This window comes from Lipotes vexillifer, unplaced genomic scaffold (assembly GCF_000442215.2).
Source record: "Lipotes vexillifer unplaced genomic scaffold, Lipotes_vexillifer_v1.1 scaffold333, whole genome shotgun sequence".
NCBI lineage: Eukaryota > Metazoa > Chordata > Mammalia > Artiodactyla > Lipotidae > Lipotes > Lipotes vexillifer.
The window spans coordinates 1,331,032-1,351,627 of record NW_006790633.1 but is presented as its reverse complement, the minus strand read 5'-3'; the positions used below and the strand labels follow the sequence as shown (position 1 = coordinate 1,351,627).

At 51.3% G+C, this 20,596-nt stretch overlaps 1 protein-coding gene across 1 annotated transcript in view; it reads right to left on the bottom strand.

Moving 5' to 3' along the window:
- Nucleotides 1-293: 293 nt before the first annotated feature.
- The window catches only part of MSI2 (musashi RNA binding protein 2), a 355,609-nt gene continuing 335,306 nt past the window's right edge, over nt 294-20,596 (bottom strand). Inside the window, exons 8-10 of the mRNA XM_007463882.1 lie at nt 14,068-14,182; nt 4,457-4,531; nt 294-833 (exon numbers count right to left, since the gene is read on the bottom strand). Coding sequence (XP_007463944.1) covers nt 793-833; nt 4,457-4,531; nt 14,068-14,182 — 231 coding nt within the window. The 3' untranslated portion in view covers nt 294-792. The remainder of the gene's footprint in view (nt 834-4,456; nt 4,532-14,067; nt 14,183-20,596) is intronic.

Below are 20,596 nucleotides of genomic sequence, written 5' to 3'. Positions count from 1 at the left end.
AAGAGGGACCCAGTGTGGATCGGTGCCCACAGGGCCTGAGATGTGGCAGCACCTGGGTGCCTCCACTGTCCCTTCCCGAAGACAGATGTGCGTTATTATAGCAACAACCACTGAGGGACTGGCCCCCAAAGACAAAGGCAACCAGATAATGTTTATATAATTTTGCTTCCAGATTAGATCGTTCACATTAGTATTTATAGAATAGTCTCTCTCTCTCTCTCTCTCTCTCTCTCTCTCTCTCTCTCTCTCTCTCTCTCTGTGTGTGTGTGTGTGTGTGTGTGTGTGTGTGTGTTTGTGTTCACTTCTGGTTCTGTCCGCCATAGGACATAGGTGCTCCAAGTCACATATTCCCAACCCCTGTGGGCTCCAGCACTTAAAAGCTCACCCATGAAATGACCCAACAAGCCTATTTGGTAATTATTTAAAATAATTTGAGGCCTTCTTTCTAGATTCCCTTGAGGAAGGCTCTACAAAGTTTGTGAGAAGTTTCCCTCTGGCCCCATTACATTCTGGGAGGGTGGCAGGTGGAATACGTGGGGAGGTGTCCACAGTGCATACGAGAAGCAAACTGGGAGGGGACTGGAGAATAAAATTGCTTTTAAAAAACTGAAGGAAGCATTGAGAACAGGAGTCTTTTCCAAGAATTAAAAATGAGAAAAAGGACATCCGTTCCAACAGGCAGCTACGACAGTGTTCAGTGGGCACCGACAGCAGCGGGGTGGCCCAGGCAGGGACTGTGTCCTCTCTCTAGTAATCGTAGCAAACCCCAATTTGTTATGCCTCTCTTAAGAGCTAGTTGATAAAAATTATGTCTTGTGAAATCGGCAAATAGTCTGCAAAGTGAAATAAGAACAGAAATTAACAGATTGAACTGAAATGAGGGTCCAGAGGGGGAGAAAGAGAGGAGACCATCGATCAGGATCGTAATAAGTCCAGTCCCCACACCGACCCACGAGGGCTGGGCTGGGGGTAAGGGGCACGCGGTGGACCATCTGGACTTGGGAAGAATGAGCCACGTCCACGGTGGCTGATCGCCACTCGGTCCTTCTGGAAGAGAGCTACTCCCACTCGAACAGTTATCTGAAGCCCGTGGCCCCCCTTATTGGAGCAGCTCTCCTTTACTGTCATAGAAGCCTAAAGGTGGGCAGAGACAGGCATTCCTTAACACCAACCGTGCAACCAGAAAGGTCTGCAGCAAGCCCAGGTCACACAGGTAAAGCAGGGACACCAGCAGATGAGATGGGGATTCACAGAAAGGGCCAACTCAGGTGAAGAGGCAGCACCTTCCTGCAGGGGATGCGGGATGCTCGGCGTGTGGTGAGGACACACAGGACGCAGCCCTCAGCAGCCCTCCAGGACGGGGGGTGTCCTTCCGCTGCTCTTAGCTACCTTGCATCACCCCACAGGATGGATTCAGGAAGGGCTGGGAGGGGTGCGGGAGGTACACGCATCACAAGAGAGACGAGGTGGGCAGCGGGTGAAGTGGGCACCACTGAGAACATGGAAAAGGAGGACCATGAAGAATAGACACCAGGGCAGCTTGGTGGTGACGAGACCAGCTGTGCTGACGTCGCTGACTCACAGGCATGGGGAGGCGGTCAGCAGAGCCACCCTGACAGGGGCAACGAGAGGGCAGAGTTGGGTTGCCCTCCCCCGGGGTCACCCCTCTGCACCCCAGCCCCCTTGGCCAGATCCACTGAAGACATTCCTTACTGGCACAGGGCAAGAGACTCACGTCAGAACACTGCAAAGCTTCCCTGCCCCTGAGGCCGAGGCTCCAGGAGGAGTCTGGAAAACCGCAGGGGCCTACCTGGGCTCTGTGTGCTAGAATCCTCGGCTGCTGGAGGCTCCTGGACAGCAGACAGAGCTACCTTTCCACAGGAGGCCACTCCTCCAGGGGCAGGGTCACCCCAAGCCCATTCCATGTCCCTTTACCACCACCCCCCCCCCACCGGCTCTGTTCCCAAAGCCCTGGCTTGTGGTGAAGGGCTAGGCACGTGGGGGATCCCATCTCATCCTACCCAGCCTCGGTTGGTCACTCTTGCATCTCTGTCTGTCCTGCATACGTGTCTATCTAGGGCAGACCCAAGGATGCAGGTCCCTGAGACACAATTCAACCAGATATTTCCTGGGCTGGCTCACGGGGCCCCGAGGGCAGGTTCTCAGATGAGACGGGGGCCTGAGCAAGGAGTCCACTGTGTCACCCCTCCCCCAAATTATACCGTGTTAGGATGCCTGTTTGCTGGGTCTAGTGCTACACTGAGGGGGCAATGGCAACCTGACTGTGAAGGGAGGTAGGCTTCAGGCACACAGAGCAGCAAGGCACTCTCACCGAGCCAGGACGTGTGACCCTGCACATCTCCTTATCCCCTGGGGAGGAAGGCAGGGGAGGGAAGGAGAGGAAAGGCTTCCCCCAAACTACCACCAGCTTCTGGGCTGAGCAGGACAGGCAAGGAATGGAGAACAGGGATGGTGACACACGAGGTCTCTCCAGGAGAGTCAGTGCACGCGTGCATGTGCGTGTGGGGACCAAGCACCCCTCATCATAACACACCTCTTCATGTAGGCTCTGGAACAGCTCCATCCAACAGAACTTTATGTGGCGATGGAAACGTTTTATATTCTGCACAGACAGTAGCCACTAGCCACGTGGCTGCTGAGTAACTGAAGCGTGGCTAGTGTGGCCGAGGAACCGAATTTTCCATTTTACTTAATTTTACTTAAATTAAATTTAAACCTTAGTAGCTGCACGCGGCTAGTGTGACTGTACTGGACAGACGGATGCTAGGAAGATGATGGGGTATGGCAGTTAAGATCCAGGCCACCTGGGTCCCAATCCTGGCCCTGCCCCTCACTGGTTGTGACCCCGTGAACAGGGTTTCTACCTCTCCAGGCTTCAGGGTCCCCATCCGTAGAGGGAAAATCCAGCGGAGGTGCAGACCGTGCCTGGCCCGGTGCTGGCTTCTCAGCTTGTGGTGTCTGGTGTCCTGCTTGGAGAGGCCCGTGGCCACCTGAGCTGCCACGTGCAGCAGAGAAGCGGTGCGGAGGGCTCCCTTGGGGCAGCTGAGGATGCTTGCTGAGGGGCCCACCCTGGTGGGGAAACCACCCAGCCCAGGGGACACACTTGTGGGCAAGTCCCCCCCCCCACACAACCCTCCACCTGAACTTCTGCTTCTGTACCTGCTGTTCTCTTCCGCCTCCCCCGCTATCAGAAAGGTGCACGGACGCTAGCGACCAGCCTGCCCAAACCCCTCATTTCCAGAAAACGAAAGAGAGGCCCCGAGATGCTGGGTGACCTGCCTATGGCCATGGGCAGACAGGACAAGAGCCTAGGGCTTCTGTTGCTGGTTGAGGATCTGTGCCCCATAGAGGATGGCTCTCAGTGTCCCACATGCCTCCTGACCTCCCCCGACACACCCCTTCCCCACCCGAAGCTCAGTCTGAGGCACAGGTGGGACCGGCCCCTCGCACACCGCACGCCCTGCCCTCCACTGCCTTCAGAGCGCCGGCCCCCCAGGGCCATGTCCTGCTCGCCTTGCCGCCTTGCAGCTCAGGCCTCCGGGTTTAGGAGGATGACCAACCAGGAGTGGAAGCCCAGCTCCCTAGCGGCCCCTCCCAAGACACAGAGCCAAGAGGGCAGAACTCTGCTCCTAGCATCCACTCTACACACCCCAGCTGTCCTTAGAACACAGACACCCCCGAGCACCCCAAAACATTCTTGCTGTACTCCAGGTCTGGGGAAGGCTGGCTTTCCCCCTTCTAGCGAAAAGCAAGCCCCATAAAACATCACTTCCTTCACGCCCCTCCCCCATCCCTGCAGGACCACGGCCCCCGCTGCCCCACAGGTGAGAGTCCCAGGCCTCCCGGTTACATGGGAGCTAGAGCAGCCTGGGCACGTGAGTGGGTATCACTGGGCGCTCTGCCTTGAGTCTCTGAAGCCCACATGGAGGGAAGGGAGACTCTAACCAACCCCCCGCCACCATCACTCAGGACAGAGAGGAGACCCAAACCCAAGAGCACACCCAACACACATGTCAGAAGGGCACCGGAGCCGGACGAGGGGAGGAAGGAAGGTGAGGTCTAGATAGCAAGGCACGTGAATGCTGGGGAGGCGCAGGGTGACAGAAAACCCTGGGCCCCAAGTTCAGTCCCCTCCCCAGGGAGAGAGAACCTGGAAGAGGTTTCAGAAAAGGGAGGGCAAGCAGAGGTAGGGCTCCTGTCTTGGTCCTTTGCCTTCCCCCCCACAAGCCGCTCTCAACCAGCGAAATACCTCAGTTCATCAGAAACTGGGCTGCACCCTGACCTGGATACAAGGTCAAGTGGATCTGGAACTTAGCACCTGTAGGTCATTTCGTGAATGGATGTATGCATGAGTTGGTTCTCCTTAGGGGTCCCCCTCCCCCCGATGCAGCTCACCTCCCATGTCCCCAAAGCCCTGGGAGACAAAGCCACTCACCTGGGAACTGATAGCCATAGCTAGGAGCAAATCCAGGGTAGCCGCGGCCATAGGTTGCCACAAAGTTGGGGTAGCCTTGAACACAGAGAGAAAGACCACGTCGGTTAGGGCAACTGCTTCAGGTTGGGGGAGTCCGAGGGAGGGCGGGAGTGAGACACAGTCCGAGTTATTTTCCTCCACAAAATTACTGGTCTCCCGTGGGGGTCTTTACCCAGGGCCTGGGTCACCCCTCGCCCGTGGCTGGGGCACTGCTGTTAGCCTGCTGGTGATTAGTCCGTATTTGGGCCGAGAGACCCCCAAAGCCCACGCACTTTCTTGAACCTACAGAGTAAATGCCACAGGTTAGCCCCAGACCCTCGGCCCGCGCCGGGCGCTGACATTTGCAGAGCTTACCCTGTATGTACTTTACCTTAAGGCTATTGACAGTAGGAGATTAAAGTCCTGCGCCAGCACCATGGACAGAGCGTAAGGAACGCGGGGTGGGGTCACAGTCTAGGGGCAAAACTCGGGGCTGACTCTGTGCCTCTGGAAAAACACTGGGCCCAGCGAGCCATGGCCCGGGGGACGCAGGGACCAAGCCACGTCCAAGCAGGGACACTCCACCGTATCTTCCCAAGGCCCTGGGAGAACAGGGAGGGCCTGGCTGTGCTAAATGTGCACCACAGCATGAACCCAAAGCCTCAACAGGCATTTCCCAGCAAGCACGCTCCTTCCAGGCACCCGTCTCAGCAGATTACCTGGGGGTGCTGGCTAACCGAGGGGTGTCTGTGGAAACCGCTGCTGGACTGGGCATGGGGTGCAGAGGAAAGTACTGGCAAGTTCTGGCGTCCCTGTGGTCGTCTCCGATCAGTTACCAGTTACCAACCCCCCATGAGATGCCACTGCAGCTCCCTGCCCTTCGTGGTGCCCACTCGGACCCTCACTCCTCACGTCCCGACTTCTTGAGTTCGGCTACAAAGAAGGCTGGGGTAGCCTCTTCTTGGATGGAAATTCCACTGGCCATAGCCGACCCATGGCTGCCCCGTTCCCAGCCTGCCAGGCTCCCTCTGCTTCCCTCCGCTCAATATAGAAGAAACTCAGTCCATTCGCGCTCTTAAGATACCACCCTGGCCAGCCTGCCACCTACCTTACCACCACCACCATTGCCAGCCTGACCTTTGCTTTGACCTCTGAGCGGGACGCCTGTGGCTGTTTTCGGCTGCCCAGCACCTGAACCCCCTTCTCTGGTCGGAGTCTTGGAGACGGGCCTGCCTCCCATCGTGGAAGCAGAAAGGCCTCCCTCCTGCTCTTGCTGAGCCTGGCAGCTGGGAAGCAGACTGTGAGTGAACCCGGGCTGGGCCAGTGCAAGTCTTCTCCGGGTGCCAGTGGGGCAGAGGAGGGCGGACGGTTCAGAATCTATTCTGGCGTCGGCAGCAGAGCCCGGGGTCCATTGGTGGCAACAGTGGCCCCCTAACCAGGTCATTCCTGGGTTGTCCCTTGGTGGGGCTGTGGCTGACCGCCCAGCTCCCCAGTTCCTGCTTGTTCCCCAGCCTTCCGTGCACCTCTGTCCGTTGCCCAAGCCCCTTCCAATAATCTCTTTTACTGTCTATAGCAGCCGGAGTTATTTCTGTTGCTTTGTCACCAGAACGCTAGTAGAAAGCGTTTTGATGGGCAGGTTTAGGACAGTCTCCACGCCCTCCAACCATAAGGCCCATAAGTGGCGGCTTTCCACATGTATCCTTGTGGCTCCATACAGCAACTTAAACACCCTAAACCCAGGCTCTGGGGTCTCATCATCCACTTCCAAGGTGGATTCTCACATGTCACAAGCATTTTCTGACCCTGCAGGTGATGGCTGAACACCAAGATCATTCACTAAATTCCAGCTTGGGTGCAGCATCACGAGCTACAGTTTGCGGGTCTTCCTGCTGCCTGTTCATAGCGCTTTTATGCTGCAGGGGGTCCAGAAATGGGACCCACCCTCCCTCACTCTCCTCTGCTTGTTGGTGTCACAGCTTTCACCTTGACCAGAAGATCTGTCATCAGACCTAAGACAGAAGTTTGCTGGACCAGACATCAGGAGATGGGTTCCAGCCCTGCCTCTGGCCCAAGGCCACGTCATCGGGGTTCTTCCCTTCCTTCTGGGAGCTTGAGTCTTGCCATCTGTAGAAAGCTTTGCAGGTCCCCTGGAGTGCTGATGGGCCCCAATTCTCAACAGAGACCAGCTGTGGCTCCTTTCCCTCGCTTCGGTCAGAGCCTTTCCAAATTTGCAGTCACGGCTCACTGGCCAGTTGATCTGCTTACACCCCACAAGGGTCTTGCTGCTTTGCTCTTTCTGCATGAGTTTATTTCCCAGCACTTGGTGCCTTGCTGACAGAGGGATGCCCAGACCAACCAGGATGACCTGGCGGCTTTGTCCTGACTGCAGAGGAACAGACCCCAGTGAGTCGCTGAGCTCTGGCACCCAACGGGGAAAGAGAGACAGAGGGACAAAGTATAGCGACAGAGACGGGGACTCGGGTGCCTTAAGTGGACACACACATGCTGGCTCCTTCCTTGGTATTTATCTCATGGCTGGCCAGCCCAATTCTCCGCCAAATTAATCACCTGCTATCAAATCAGATCTTTCAGCAATAGACTTCTTACCATGATTTCAACAATATTGATTAATGAATTATATGCAAACAGCCAAATCACTGCTGCCCAAGGGCTTTCCTAGTGAAAAATGACTCCTTTGCCTCTAACTTCAGTGCTGGGGGTCTTAAATACTTTAGTGTTAACGTGACCGCAAAAACCTAAGCCCATGTGTCACCTTCGAGACTCCCTCAGGGTGGGTGGGGTGGAGGGTGGTGGAACGCCCAGTCCCTCCCTGATTCGAGTCACCAGTATGATTCCATTGTAACTGCCTACTTCCTGGCACACTTGCAAGTCTTCACCAGGAATGAGGAAAAGCATGGTCAAGTTCACCCCAGTTTGGGGCCTCACCCCAATCTTCCCAGGCATGTCAAAATTGTCTCCTGTTCAACAAAGATGAGAATTTGGCACCTGCCCGAGTGGGGGATCTTATCTCCACCCCCCCATCGCCGAACATCCTCTGGGTCGGGCAGATGAAATCATAAATTTATAATACAACATTACTTCAATTTTCCTCTTCATTTACTGCTGTGCAGCCCAGCTCTGCTCCAGCGGTTCACAGCCCCAGCCACATGGGGGAAACTGGCTGGCTGCATATCAATAGCACATTACAGCAGACCCACGCGGGCGCTCCATCAAGCCACATTACGTTGAGATGACCCAGCCGCCGCTTCCATTAGCAGCCGGGCCCCTCCCTCACTGGCCACCGCACAATTTATTTGCTCCAGTACTCTGGATGCCTGATCAAGCCCACAGTAATTATCTCTTGTCAAAAAAGGAAAAAACCAAGCCCCACCCCCCCATCGCCGAACATCCTCTGGGTCGGGCAGATGAAATCATAAATTTATAATACAACATTACTTCAATTTTCCTCTTCATTTACTGCTGTGCAGCCCAGCTCTGCTCCAGCGGTTCACAGCCCCAGCCACATGGGGGAAACTGGCTGGCTGCATATCAATAGCACATTACAGCAGACCCACGCGGGCGCTCCATCAAGCCACATTACGTTGAGATGACCCAGCCGCCGCTTCCATTAGCAGCCGGGCCCCTCCCTCACTGGCCACCGCACAATTTATTTGCTCCAGTACTCTGGATGCCTGATCAAGCCCACAGTAATTATCTCTTGTCAAAAAAGGAAAAAACCAAGCCTTCTGCCTGGATGACCACCTTTCTTGCAGACAGGCTTTCCATTGTGGGGGAAAAAAAAAAAAAATCAGAAATCAACAAGAGAATTTGAATTTGCCAGTTGGCTCATTTGGGGCACCCCCCTTTTGGGATGCTGGCAGAATTCTCAGAATTGTGGTTCTAGATCTTTGTTCCAACCCTAGAAGATGTTTGCACGTGACTCATCCTTTTCCAGGCTCTGTTACTCAGCTACTCAAGAGTCACAGAAAACGGCTCCCACCAGGCCCCCAACTTGAAAGAGACGAGAGACGGGGCTGTTTATCCAGGGAGCTGCCAGCGTGTGACACATCTGCTGCGTGGCGTGCAGAGCATTGCCTGGGGCACCACGGTGGCTCCATGAGGTCCGCATACAGATGCGACACCAAGTGCCAAGGGCCCTTTCCAGGCCAGAGTCTACAAGGACGTTGGGCCCCCAGAATCATCTGGAGTTGCAGGGGTTCCTCCAGACCTGTGCTGTCCCATTAAAGTTTAATTTAATTTAAATCATATAAAAAGAAAACTTCAGTTCCTCAGCCCCATCTTAAATGCTCAATAGCCACATGCAGCTAGCGGCCACCATCTTGGGCAGCACAGATATAGGACCTTTCTACCATCGCAGAAAGTTCTAGTGCATTGTGCTGCTCTAGATGGAAAATGAAAAGCTGAATTTTGAGTTTCCTCTGTTTACTAGACAACAGCTGAACAAATGGAGACCTCCTTGGGGATGACCTCAAACAGATATTTTGGGGAAAGACAAATCCCAGTTGAAATTACAAATGAGTCTAGGCATGCGGCTATATGTTCCAGCCAATCTCCTTCTGATCAGTGAATGCCAGCAGATTAGAGCCCTTCATCCCTTCCAGACAAAAAAATATATATTTTTTTGCTTTCATTTCCGAGGGGCTTAATGTTGGGGAACACCGGGTCAGGATTTCACAGCGCTGCTAAGAGTGCCTCTGGCTTTCTTCAGCTGGTCAGCAATGTCTCTCCACTTCTGGGCCCGCAGGGTGAAGCTTTTCTCCAAAGCCTCAGCAATGAGGTATTTCTCTATCACTGCTACCAAACATGTTAAATAGTGTGTGCCCAGCGAGGTCAAGATAGTTGGAGGCAGTAGGATTATACGGCTGAGAAGGCCAAGAGGAATCAGATATATCAACGATAATCATGTTTGCTTTTATTAAGTCCACTTTCATTAAGAAAAACCAAAGAGATTCTAGTGCACTGGGTGGGCGGGGCAGCGAACAAAGTCCGAGAGCTGCAAAAATACCTTTCCTATAAGGGTCTTAGTTGATTTTGGTTTTGTCGAGCTCAAAGGCAGGGAGACTGACCTAAGGATGATTCCTCCTCTTGTACACTTTCTTAAAGGAATTCCCATCGGGCTGATGATTCTGTCAAAGGCTATGAAAGCTAAAACCAAAACAGCTGTAGGTCTCCTCCCAGGAACGTTTGCTGCCACAGCAAGAGAGAGAAAGAAAGAATAACTGCAGCTATACGCTCATCAGCTTCCCTTTGATGAGACCTCCCGAAGTATGGAGAAAATCTTAAAGGGTATTTAAAAATTAGTTCCACAGTTTCCAAGTCATTTATAGACCAGTGTGTCTGCTGTCTCACTAGGATGTCTACTCCCCGATATCAGACTTCTTTCTCTGGTGCCTCCTAAGCATCTAGAACAATGCCTGGCACTTAGGAGGTACTCAATAAATATTTGTTGAATGAATGGATTTAAAAGCTTTAACGGTTTACAGTCTCACTTCTAAAAATCCCTAAGGGTGTTATGCATTTTTCTGCCCTTTCGGCAATAAAAGCTTAAATCACTGAAACCTCATCTCATTAACAAACTTAAAACAAAAAGTGTTTCTGTGTGAGCCAGGTTCATTAGCCAAACTGGTGGTGGTGGCAATGGTGGTGATTCTAGGACTGATATGCAGGCCTAGTGCACCACAGAGATGGTGACCCAGGTGACTAATGGAGTCGGGTCAGGCCATCTTGCCAAAGGATTAGACTTCATTGGTGACATCACTTTAAGGGAAGGAGCAAGAAGCAAGGGCTTCAGTTACAGCACAGCATATGGCACTCTCCTCGACCGAGAGTCCAGAGGCCCAGGGTGCCAAACTGTGCCAGTGGGTGAAAGAGAGGGCAGCCCTGGGAGTTTCTGGCGAGCGCATCAGAGAAAGCTCGGTGAAGACCCCAGCCTGGCTGGGGAGGCAACAGGCCAACCAGATCATGAGACTGTGAGTTTGTTCCCTGGGTGGTGGTCTGATTCCCCCTTCTGCCTGGACCTCAGGCTGAGCTGGTTCCCAACTGGGCACACATTTGGGGACCTCTCAGGAGGCCCTGTCTCAGCAGGCATCTAGATGGCCTCAACATAGTAGCTGGGGAATTCAGGAGGGCTGAGAGCTGATGAGGGCTGGAGTCCAGTGCACAGATCTTGTTGGGAGGTAGAAATTCAAAGATAATCCAACTCCCTTGGCCGGGGGTCCAAGGAGGAGGCTGCAGGTGCCATGGCACAAGTCACACACAGATGCAGGTCTAGCTATGTTCTCGGTCACCGGCAGGAAGGGATCCCAAGTGGCAGGGTGTTGGATACCTACTTGGGTGGTAATTTGCCCGGGGTTCCCCAGTACCTTACTAATAACAGCTCCCAGTTTGAGTATATATTACTGTATTTTGTTGATTAGAAGACACACTTTTTTTTTTTTTTTTTTTTCACATCTTAACATCCTGAAAGTGGGATCCATCTCACAATGTGGTTTAGTTAACAGTATATATTTTTTCTTTCCAGATGGTACACAAGGTGCATTCCACCACCCATGGCAGCTTGAACTTGACAAAATACAGCACTAGTTGGGCACGATACGGCTTCATTTATCCTCAACAGCCCCATGAAATGAGGGTTCCCATATCCCTATGGGTGGGGTAACTGAAGGACAGAGAAGACTGTCCCTCCAAAGTTACACAGCTGACCAGACGAGAAGTCCAGATCTCCCGATTCTGAAGTCCTGAGCACTTTCCTGTGGTCCACACAGCCCGCCTTGGTGGAAGCCGGACCCACACCATCAATTCCACCCGAGGAGCTCTCTGCTTGCTTGGGGGTGTAGGAGAGCCTCGGTGACCTGAGGGGCCCTGCCTGGGGCATGGGGGTTTCGCCTGGTGTCAGCCTCAACCAGAGCTACGTGGGCAAAAGGCCAAACCCTTAAGTAGCAAGGGGATGGGGGATGGGGATGAACTGGGGGATGGGGATGAACTGGGGGAGGCTATGACTCAAGAACTAATAGACTCAACCACAATGACATTTTAAACCAGCTATTACTACCTCTTTACTGCAGCTCAGGGAAGTCATAACTTGAAACATGAGAGAACAAAGTCGGGGAAGATGAGTGAGCACCTGGCATCCATCACATTTCCATCCCTCAAAGAGCAGGAACCAATCAGATGGCATCTGGAGAAGCACGGGGACCATGTGGGTCTGCCCACCACCAACTGTGGTCCAAGCCACTCGGCCACCACCTCTCCTCGCACACGCGCTGCCTGGACCTGCCCAGCAGCAGCCTTGATGGCCCTCGGGGCTCCACACTAGGACCCTCGCATTCCAAGCTATTTCTTCTGTCTGCATGGCCCTTGGCTTGCTCATCCTTCTCATCCTAGCTGAGATGTCACCTCCACAGGGAGGTATTCCCTGATTCCTCCAACTAGTTTCCATTCCTCATTATGTGTCCATAAAGCACCTCACAACTCTCTCTATTATGAGTAATAACGTATCCGTGTGATGAGCTGTTAAACGTCACCTCTCTCACTAGACCACAAGCTCCAAGAGGGCAGGGACCACATCTGCCTTGTTAGGCACTGTCTCCCAGTGCTGGCCCTGGGCCAGGAATGCAGTAGGTGCTCAAGGACTATTTGCTGTTGAATGCCTCCTGCGGTCAACAAGGCACCCGCCTGGGCTCCCATCATGAAACCATTGGTCTGTGGAGCCCCGAGCCCTTGCTTGGCATCTGGGGAGAATACAAAGCTGCCGCACCTTTGCTCTTTGGCAACTGACATGAGTGAGCTGGCTCTGCTCCACACCTCTGCTTCCCCAGGAAGAAAACCTCCCCCAGGCAAGCAGAGAAAACCATGGGGTACATGATACCTCACATAAAGGGTATCAAGTGAGAGGCAGAAGGGTGGGGGCACTTCCTGAAGATCTGGATCCTAAAAAGCCCCCCCATTTGATGCCCTAGGGACTTTATACTCATCATTTAAAATTCAAGACTCTGAAAGCCAGCAGGCAGTAATGGGCTCAACTCTTTCAAGATTTTATTTTAAAATTTGGAACTATTAATCCATTTGGGGTTTCTTTTGGTATATAACATAAGGTAAAGGCCACATACAAATTATTTTTAGAGCAAGAGCTACACAAGTGTCTTATAGTCAACCAGGAAATAATTCTCATTGATTTTTAAAAATTAATTTCTTTATAATAATTAAACTCATATATAGAAACACATTTAATTTAGGCTCCTTAACTTTTTCTATCAACAGGTGCCTTCCTATATGCCACACTATTTTAATTACTATAGTTTTGGACTATGTTCTGATATTTGGTCAAACTCTTCTCTTTTTAAAAAATTTTCTTATTTATTCTCATGTGTTTCTTCTTCCAGATAAGTGTTAGAATCATTTGGCCAATTTTTAAAGAATTACAATAGGAATTTTCCTTGAAACTCTGTTAAAGCTAAAAAATTAGCTTTAACATCTTAGCCATTTTGAGAATTCTCATGGCATCCTTTTCCATTTTTTAAAGTTCCTCAAAATAACTTTACCTACCTTGTTACTTCCTCAGACAAATAGATACAATTCTTTTAAAGGTCTAAATTCTAAAGCCAAGAAAAGTTTTATAAATTTAAAACTGAGCCAAGAATGATTTAAACAGCAGCAAATCTGAAAATACATAAAGAGCTTATCAAACAATATAGAAGAGGGACTCTTAGCCAAACCAAATGAAACCCATTAAAACTAGACAGACCGTGTGCCTGAATGGAATTTTACCATTAACTACCATTTATCCCATTTAATTAGTATTTTCCTGACACACAATAACTTGCACTAAAATACCATTCTCTCGCCCTGAAATTTCTAATTATTGTTGCGACCCACACCATTATGCTTCTCCACTGCTTTCTCCATCTTTCATGCCATTTAAGCGGCAAGATTTTCAATTATCTATGCAGGACGGACAGAGATACCTTTAAGGAAGGGGCATAATATGCAACTCAATTTCTCTAAAAGCCAGGAGAGATCATTTTTCATCAGAACAAACATACTTTGTCTTTCATCATTTTTTTTTTTTTTTTGCAAATGAAGAATAAAACAGGTTATTTAAGACATCCATTTAAACACAAATTTGATATCCCAAGAGAAAAATGTTAATCACTTAAATAGACAGGATTATCGCCCACCATTACCATATCCCCTCCTCTCCCAAGTTTTAGAAAATGTAGCCTTGGCTCACATAAGTTAAGCCAGCCAGGAGTCCATAGGTCTTTAAGAACTCCCAGTCAGCAGAGAGGGCTGAGGCAAAGAGAGTAACTTTTCCTCCTTTTGAAAAAAGGGAGTGGAAAGGGGAAAAAATAATATCAAGTACCTTCTATGAGCCAGGCATGGGGCAAGATGCCTATCTATCTAGCTGTCTGCCTATCTATCTATCTATCTATCTCTGCAATTTAATGGTCACAACTGTCCTGTAAGAGGGATTATCACCCTCATATACAGATAGGGAAGCTGAGCCTCAGACAGGTAAAGCAGTTTGCCCAACTGGAAGGTGACCCAGTCCCCAGGGTCCGGCCCAGACTCACCCAGCATCCCCATGCCAAGCATGAAAGCATCCATGGTATAAGGCAGTCCCCGGGCCCGGCCTCTTGTCCCAGGTGGGAACATGACTTCCTTCGGCTGAGCCTTCTTACATTCTACCTGTTAAACAGAAAGGTGAACAAATGAGATGCAAATGAATTCCATGTAAATGTCAAATGCAGAACTGATCTGGTTACCAGTTAAGTTATTTTTAGCTTTGCTCCTTACTCGCTGTAAAAATAGTCATGCCGAGTAAATGGCCTGCAAAATAAATATTGAAGAAAACACACCACTTGTGCAAATCCTGCAGAAACCTACAAGGATGAGATTGGGTTTGGAGGGGCGGCAAGGACATCAGCTGAAGATGCACAGGTGTGGGCTGCTGCTCAAATTGAAACCTGCGCAGAAGGCGTGAGAAGGCGGGCGATGGCTGTTGGATGCGTCTGTGAATAATAACAACAGCAATAGTAATAATCCGTCATTATCGTTCAGCCCTTTACATGTTTACACATTCCTCTCAGGCTCCATCAGGTCAGTGACTCTTCATAGCAGGCCACTTGCTATGAAGTCTCATTAAATAGACAGGCCAGTTAGTCTTAGCTCCATTTCACAGATGAGAAAACTGAGCATCAGAAGGCTTGTGTAACAAGCTCTAAGCCATATGCCAGCAGGCGCAGGCCCGGAAGCCGGGATTTTTAAAATTTCTAGGTCAGCGATGCCACCGTCTCCATAAAACCTGCCCCAGCACACTCCCGAGGGAAGTAATAAGATTAAACGTGGATTACCGGTTTCTCACTTTGCAGCTATGTCTTCAAGTGGTTGCTAATCTTTCCTTTCTGTTTCCCCCTCTGCCTCCAAAATTTCTAAATCCTATTCTGCTCACATCCAGAAGTCATTTACGTAACAACCTTAATGACAGGTGATACAAACCCTAAGAAGTGAGTAAAACTGCTGCCTGTTGAAGTTCCTACGCTGTCATTACTAGTGTTCCTTAGGCCCTTGGTCGGCGCTTACTTGCTTTTAGTTTACAGATAGACTTAACAAGCCTTGTTGGCCAGTAATCAGTCCCATTGCTGATGAAGATGGGACGTTGTAGAGCAAGGCAGGACTGCTTAAAGCTGCCGGAACTAAGAGCACGACAGCCTGATAGTGATGGGAAAAGACGAGAATCAGGTACCTTATTTTTTTATTTTATTATTATTTTTTTTGCTGTACACGGGCCTCTCACTGTTGTGGCCTCTCCCGTTGCGGAGCACAGGCTCCGGACGCGCAGGCGCGGTGGCCATGGCTCACGGGCGCAGCCGCTCCGCGGCATGTGGGATCTTCCCGGACCGGGGCACGAACCCGCGTGCCCTGCATCGGCAGGCGGACTCCCAACCACTGCGCCACCAGGGAAGCCCCAGGTACCTTATTTTAAAAAGCAATCTGGGGCCATATAGTATAGGAGCCAAAACCTCACGTAGCTCAACAGCGCTGAGGGTCACTATCACACATTAAATTACTATTGTTCACGGCATGTCTGAGAGATGAAGAAAAAGTTAAGTTGTGTGCAGTGTACTTTGTTTTAAAAAGGACCTACACGGGTTATCCATTATGGAGGTATTCTCATTCCAAATACTTCAATTAAAAAATATTTTAGCGCTTAAGGCTAGGGGGAAGCTTTAATTACCTCAAATATTAACTCCTCTTTCTTCAAAAACGCCGGATAATAAGTATTTACTGTTGCTCTTTAAAGAATGATAACCACGCATGCTTTACAAAAATGGACAAAATGGTTCAACAGTCATGACTGACGTGTTTAATACAAAGAGTTTTTATAGAGTAGAAGGAAAGAGATGAGCATCTCCACAGAGAAATGGGTAAAGGACTCGAACAGGCAATTCAAAAATGGCTAATAAAGAAGCATACAGGGGCTTCCCTGGTGGCGCAGTGGTTGAGAGTCTGCCTGCCGATGCAGGGGACACAGGTTCGTGCCCCGGTCCGGGAGGATCCCACGTGCCGCGGAGCGGCTGGGCCCGTGAGCCATGGCCGCTGAGCCTGTGCATCCGGAGCCTGTGGTCCGCAACGGGAGAGGCCACAACAGTGAGAGGCCTGCGTACCACACACACACAAAAAAAACATTAAAGATGGATATTTAGGGTACTAAAATCACTTCCAACAGGAAGCACCCCTGATTAGTTTTAGGACCTTCTAAGAGAGAAATAGTATTGGGGGCTTTCATTCCTATGTCAGAGGAACAAAAGGATGAAAAACAGAAAGAGTTTCTGGTCTTAATATTTTTAAGACATTAGCTGACTTAGTGATTTTTTTCCTTGCATTTTTGCTATGATGAAATTGACCCAAAAAAAAAAAAAAAAAAAAAAAAAAAGAAGCATACATCCCCAAATGTGTGCTTTTTGAAACAGCAAAAGTCATAAATATATACACTTCCTGCAACCAAGAAATCCTACTTACAGGGATTTACCCTGCAGGGATGAGGCTATTCACCACAAGCATTAATTATAATTTTTTTTTTTAAACAGGAAATATCCTAAATGTCCAAGAACAGGGAGTTAGGCCGAGTTTGGCTCATCCAAGCTGATTGAAAGCTACACAGCTACGGAGAAGCAGGCTGATAACAACATACGCGGGTATTGGGAAACCCTCAGTCCCAGGCAAACCAGGATGGCTGGTCACCCTAACTGCAAGAGGTGGGGAAAAAAGCAAATTACAGTGCCTTTGGAAAATAAACAAGTGTATATATCATATAGGGGAAAAGTACTAAAAAATTACGCCAAAGTTGTCTTAGTTTGTTCTTTACTTCCATTTTGCATTCTATTGTTGTTGTTTATTCCTCCAATTTTTTCGCTTCGAGCATTACTGTCGCAAGCAAGGTGGGGTGATTCTCAAGAAATAAGTTCATCAGAATTGGGTCTTTTCGATTTCTCTCAGAAGCCCAGAGCTGACATTGTGCTCTTGGAGTCCAGATCCCATCCCTGGGACTCAGAAGCAGGCTGAGAAGCCTCATTTGCAAGAGGCTGCCTGAGCCTGGGGAGGTGGGTGTGTGCTCTGCAGAGGCAGACAGATAATTACCTAACGCCAACACCGGGATCTGGAATAATACACTAACCAGCTCACTTCCTAATAGCCCTATCGGTGACAATCTACTGCATTGTCTTATGAAAACCTGCTGCCTGTTCCTAGGCAACCTGATCAACGAAATTTTCAGGTTTATACAATTTTCATTTAGGAAACATAAAGGTTAACTGACTGTAATGGGAGTGTTTTAAACAAACCCACCTCCTCTTCCTCTCACAGAGCAGGGCTGGCAGCTCTGTTGAATTCTGCTCTGTCTGGGGCTAGCGATGTTTCGGGCGGCACCGGCTGCGTGGGTTCTGTCAACCCCTCGCCGTGTCGACGGTGAGCGCTCCCGGAGGCCAGGGGCCGTGGCACGCGTTCTCTCTGGGGGACCCTGCACGTCCCGGGCACTTGAGTGACAGGCAAAGGCAGCAGTCGCACTAGGGTGCCTGGCCTGGCCTGGCTGGCACGGGAGGCTTCTCGAAAGATTTCTCAGTACCAGGAGGCCTGCCCGCCCCCCCGTCACTACCTTTGATGATCTCATATGAAGAAAGCACACAAAAGGGAAAAGAGGCATAGCTTTTCTCACCCTGGATCCTGAGTCCTTGCAGCGGGCCTGGGGCTTGCTGAGGATGAAACTCTGTCCTTCGCCCATCAGACTGTGAGTTCTCAGGGCAGGGATCAGGGTCTGCCTCTACTTCCTGGTCCCTCAGTGAGGTTCCATACAGAGCACGGATTGACCTACATGCTCCTTCAGGGAGACCCGGTCTACTTGATGCCATGGTGCTGAGGGACGCGACGGGCCCAGCAAGCGCACACAAGGCAGGGCCCCATCCGAGGGCCGTCAGTCTATGAGAAGAACAGGTCCCGACTGCCCTGTTCTCCTAACATTAAGGCAAATATCCATGTGTCAACCTGTCCCTTGTCACTTCTGGGCCCGTCAGCCTCTGGCACCTTTTAGCGAAGCCTACGTGCGAGTCACCCCCATCCCCGCTCTCCTTCCACTGGGCCCTGGGCAAACCAGAGAACTTGGCAGGAGCACCAGAGTTACAGTCAGAGCCAGAACTCGGGGAACCAGTCCACCTCCGCAGCTCCACGCACTCGGTCATCCGGCCACACGCTGTCCCAGTTTTCTATTGCTGTGCAACAAACTCCCCCAAACTTGGTGGCTCTGAGCAATAATTTAGCATGCTTCCCGGTGGCTCTGAGTGCGGAGCGGGCCCAGCGGGGCTCTTGCTTGTGGTCGCTCATGTAGCTGTGGTCAGACGACGGCTGGGGCTGGAGCCAGAGGAAGCCTGCCTCGGAGGACAGCCAAGATGCCTTCTCTCCCAAGGCGGGCAGCGGACGCCGCTTTGGCTAAGACTGTTCATCGTGGCTTCTCCGTGGCACTTGGTCTTCTCCCAAGTGGGGGCTTGGGGCTGAGTCCCAAGAGGGAATGTCCCAAGCATGAGCATCCCAAGGGACCAAGGCCGAAGCCACCCAGCTTCTTATCTCAGCCTTGGGAGTCACACTGTTTCTTCCATCACCTTCTACTGGTTACACTGGGCCAGCCTGGATTTGGTGTAGGAGGGGGACACTCTCAAGGACATGAATGCTGGGAGGCCTAGGTCATGGGGGCCGTCTTTGGAGACTGTCACACGAGGTCAATGGAGAGCAGTGAGCAGACAGGACAGCGGGACCCTCGGTGACGGGCTTGCTGGGGGCTGCCTTTACCATGGGGCACAAGGCAGGGCACTGAGGCTCCCTTCCCAGGGCAGCCCCAGAGACACTCATCTGGCTCCCCAGGTAAACAGAAGCAAAACAGGAGTGGTTCTCCTGGCGATCTGATCTGCTGCTCCAGCTCTTTCAGCACCGTCCCTTTTCTGGTTAGACCCCCTCATTTATGGTAAATGCTCCCCAACACCCACACCCAAAGTGCACACTCTCAGGCAGCCCTGGTGGGGGCAGAGTCTGAGGGAGAAACATCTCCGAGGCTTGGGTCTCAGGTGTCCTCCGTCAACAGCTCAGACCCCACCTCTGCAGCTTCTCACCACGGCTGCCATCAATACTGTTTCAAATGGCAGCTGGAGAAAGTCATCTGGGTGGAGGGGCAGAAGACGGAGTGGGAGTTCCATTGGGATCTGTGCTCGTAAGAAGCCTCAGAGGCCACTTGTGACCAAATGCTCACACCAGGAAGATGAGGTCTCCATTTTCAAGCTTCACGGCTGGCAAAGCCACAAAGTAACCCCACACCGGGGTCCAAATGCCAAGACATGCCACCCCCCCCAAAGCTAGACGGATTTGCTTTAAAATTCCAACCTCCAAATATGCTGCTTTGCTTGGCAAACTGGCCTTGGAGGAGAGGGTGTGGCTTCCCTGTAGCCCACGCAGTGATGGGCTCAGAAGGATGACCTGGCTGAACACTCTTCAATGACAGAACTTCTAGGCTGGGGGCTGTCCCTCCAGAGGGTGAATCGGAGGCTACCGTGAGGGTGACGTGTGGTCCCTAACCCTCTGTGCAGGCTGCTCGTTGGTGTGGGGTGCCTCCGCCCATCTGGGTCCAAAGCAACTCAGTGAGGAGGTCTGTTTCTAACTTTATATTTAGAAGGAATTTCAAGAGGACGGCACAAAGGACACTGCACACCCCTTACCAGAGTCACCTGTCGTGAACATTTTGTGGCTTTTGCTTTATCATTTGCACCCTCCTTGTCTCTGTCTATGACCATGTATTTTTCCCTGAACCATCTAAGAGGAGGCTGCATACATTATGGTTTGCGTTTCCGAAACATAAAGACATTTTCCTACATGAGCACAGTTCAGTTAGCAACCTCAGGTCATTTAGCATCTACAAAATACTTGTATCTAACCTGCCTTCTATGCTCCTATTTTGCCAGTTCACCCAATGATCCCTTTCATAGCAGTATGCCCACCCTGTAGAACAGGAAGCTGAGGCCCACGGACATCATACACGGTGCCTGTGGCTTCAGAACCAGTCTCTGTCTGGTGGGGCCGGGTTTGAACCCAGGTCCGCCTGGTGTCACGGCCCAACCAAGGCGGGGGGCCCCGTGCCACCCCCTCTCTAGGGGGGGCGATGCTTGGCATTGGCTTTGGAGAAGGCGCTGGGGCTTCAGCGGGGACAGCTTCCCTGCAGCTACTCTGAGTGGCCGCTGTTGCCCAGCTGGCCCGCAGCCCTTGCTCAGGCAAGCTCCCTGCCGGGCACCTTTTGGAAGAGGCTGGGAGTCTGAGAAGGATGCCACAGCCTGGCAAGTGAAAAGGCTTTTGTTCTTCCGTGGTGTCTCTACACAAACGGCCCTGGTCAGCACGTGCCCCAGGGCCAGGAGGGAAGCCTGGCCCGGCCTCAGTCGGGGGAAACCCAAGCCGCGCAGCCGCGGCCTTGATTTACCACGAGGGACAAGGGAGATCTGTGTGGCCTGAAGAAGCCAGCGTTTGCAGCTTCACTTCTTGCCCCAAAGAGGTCACGTTAGAACCATTTACTCC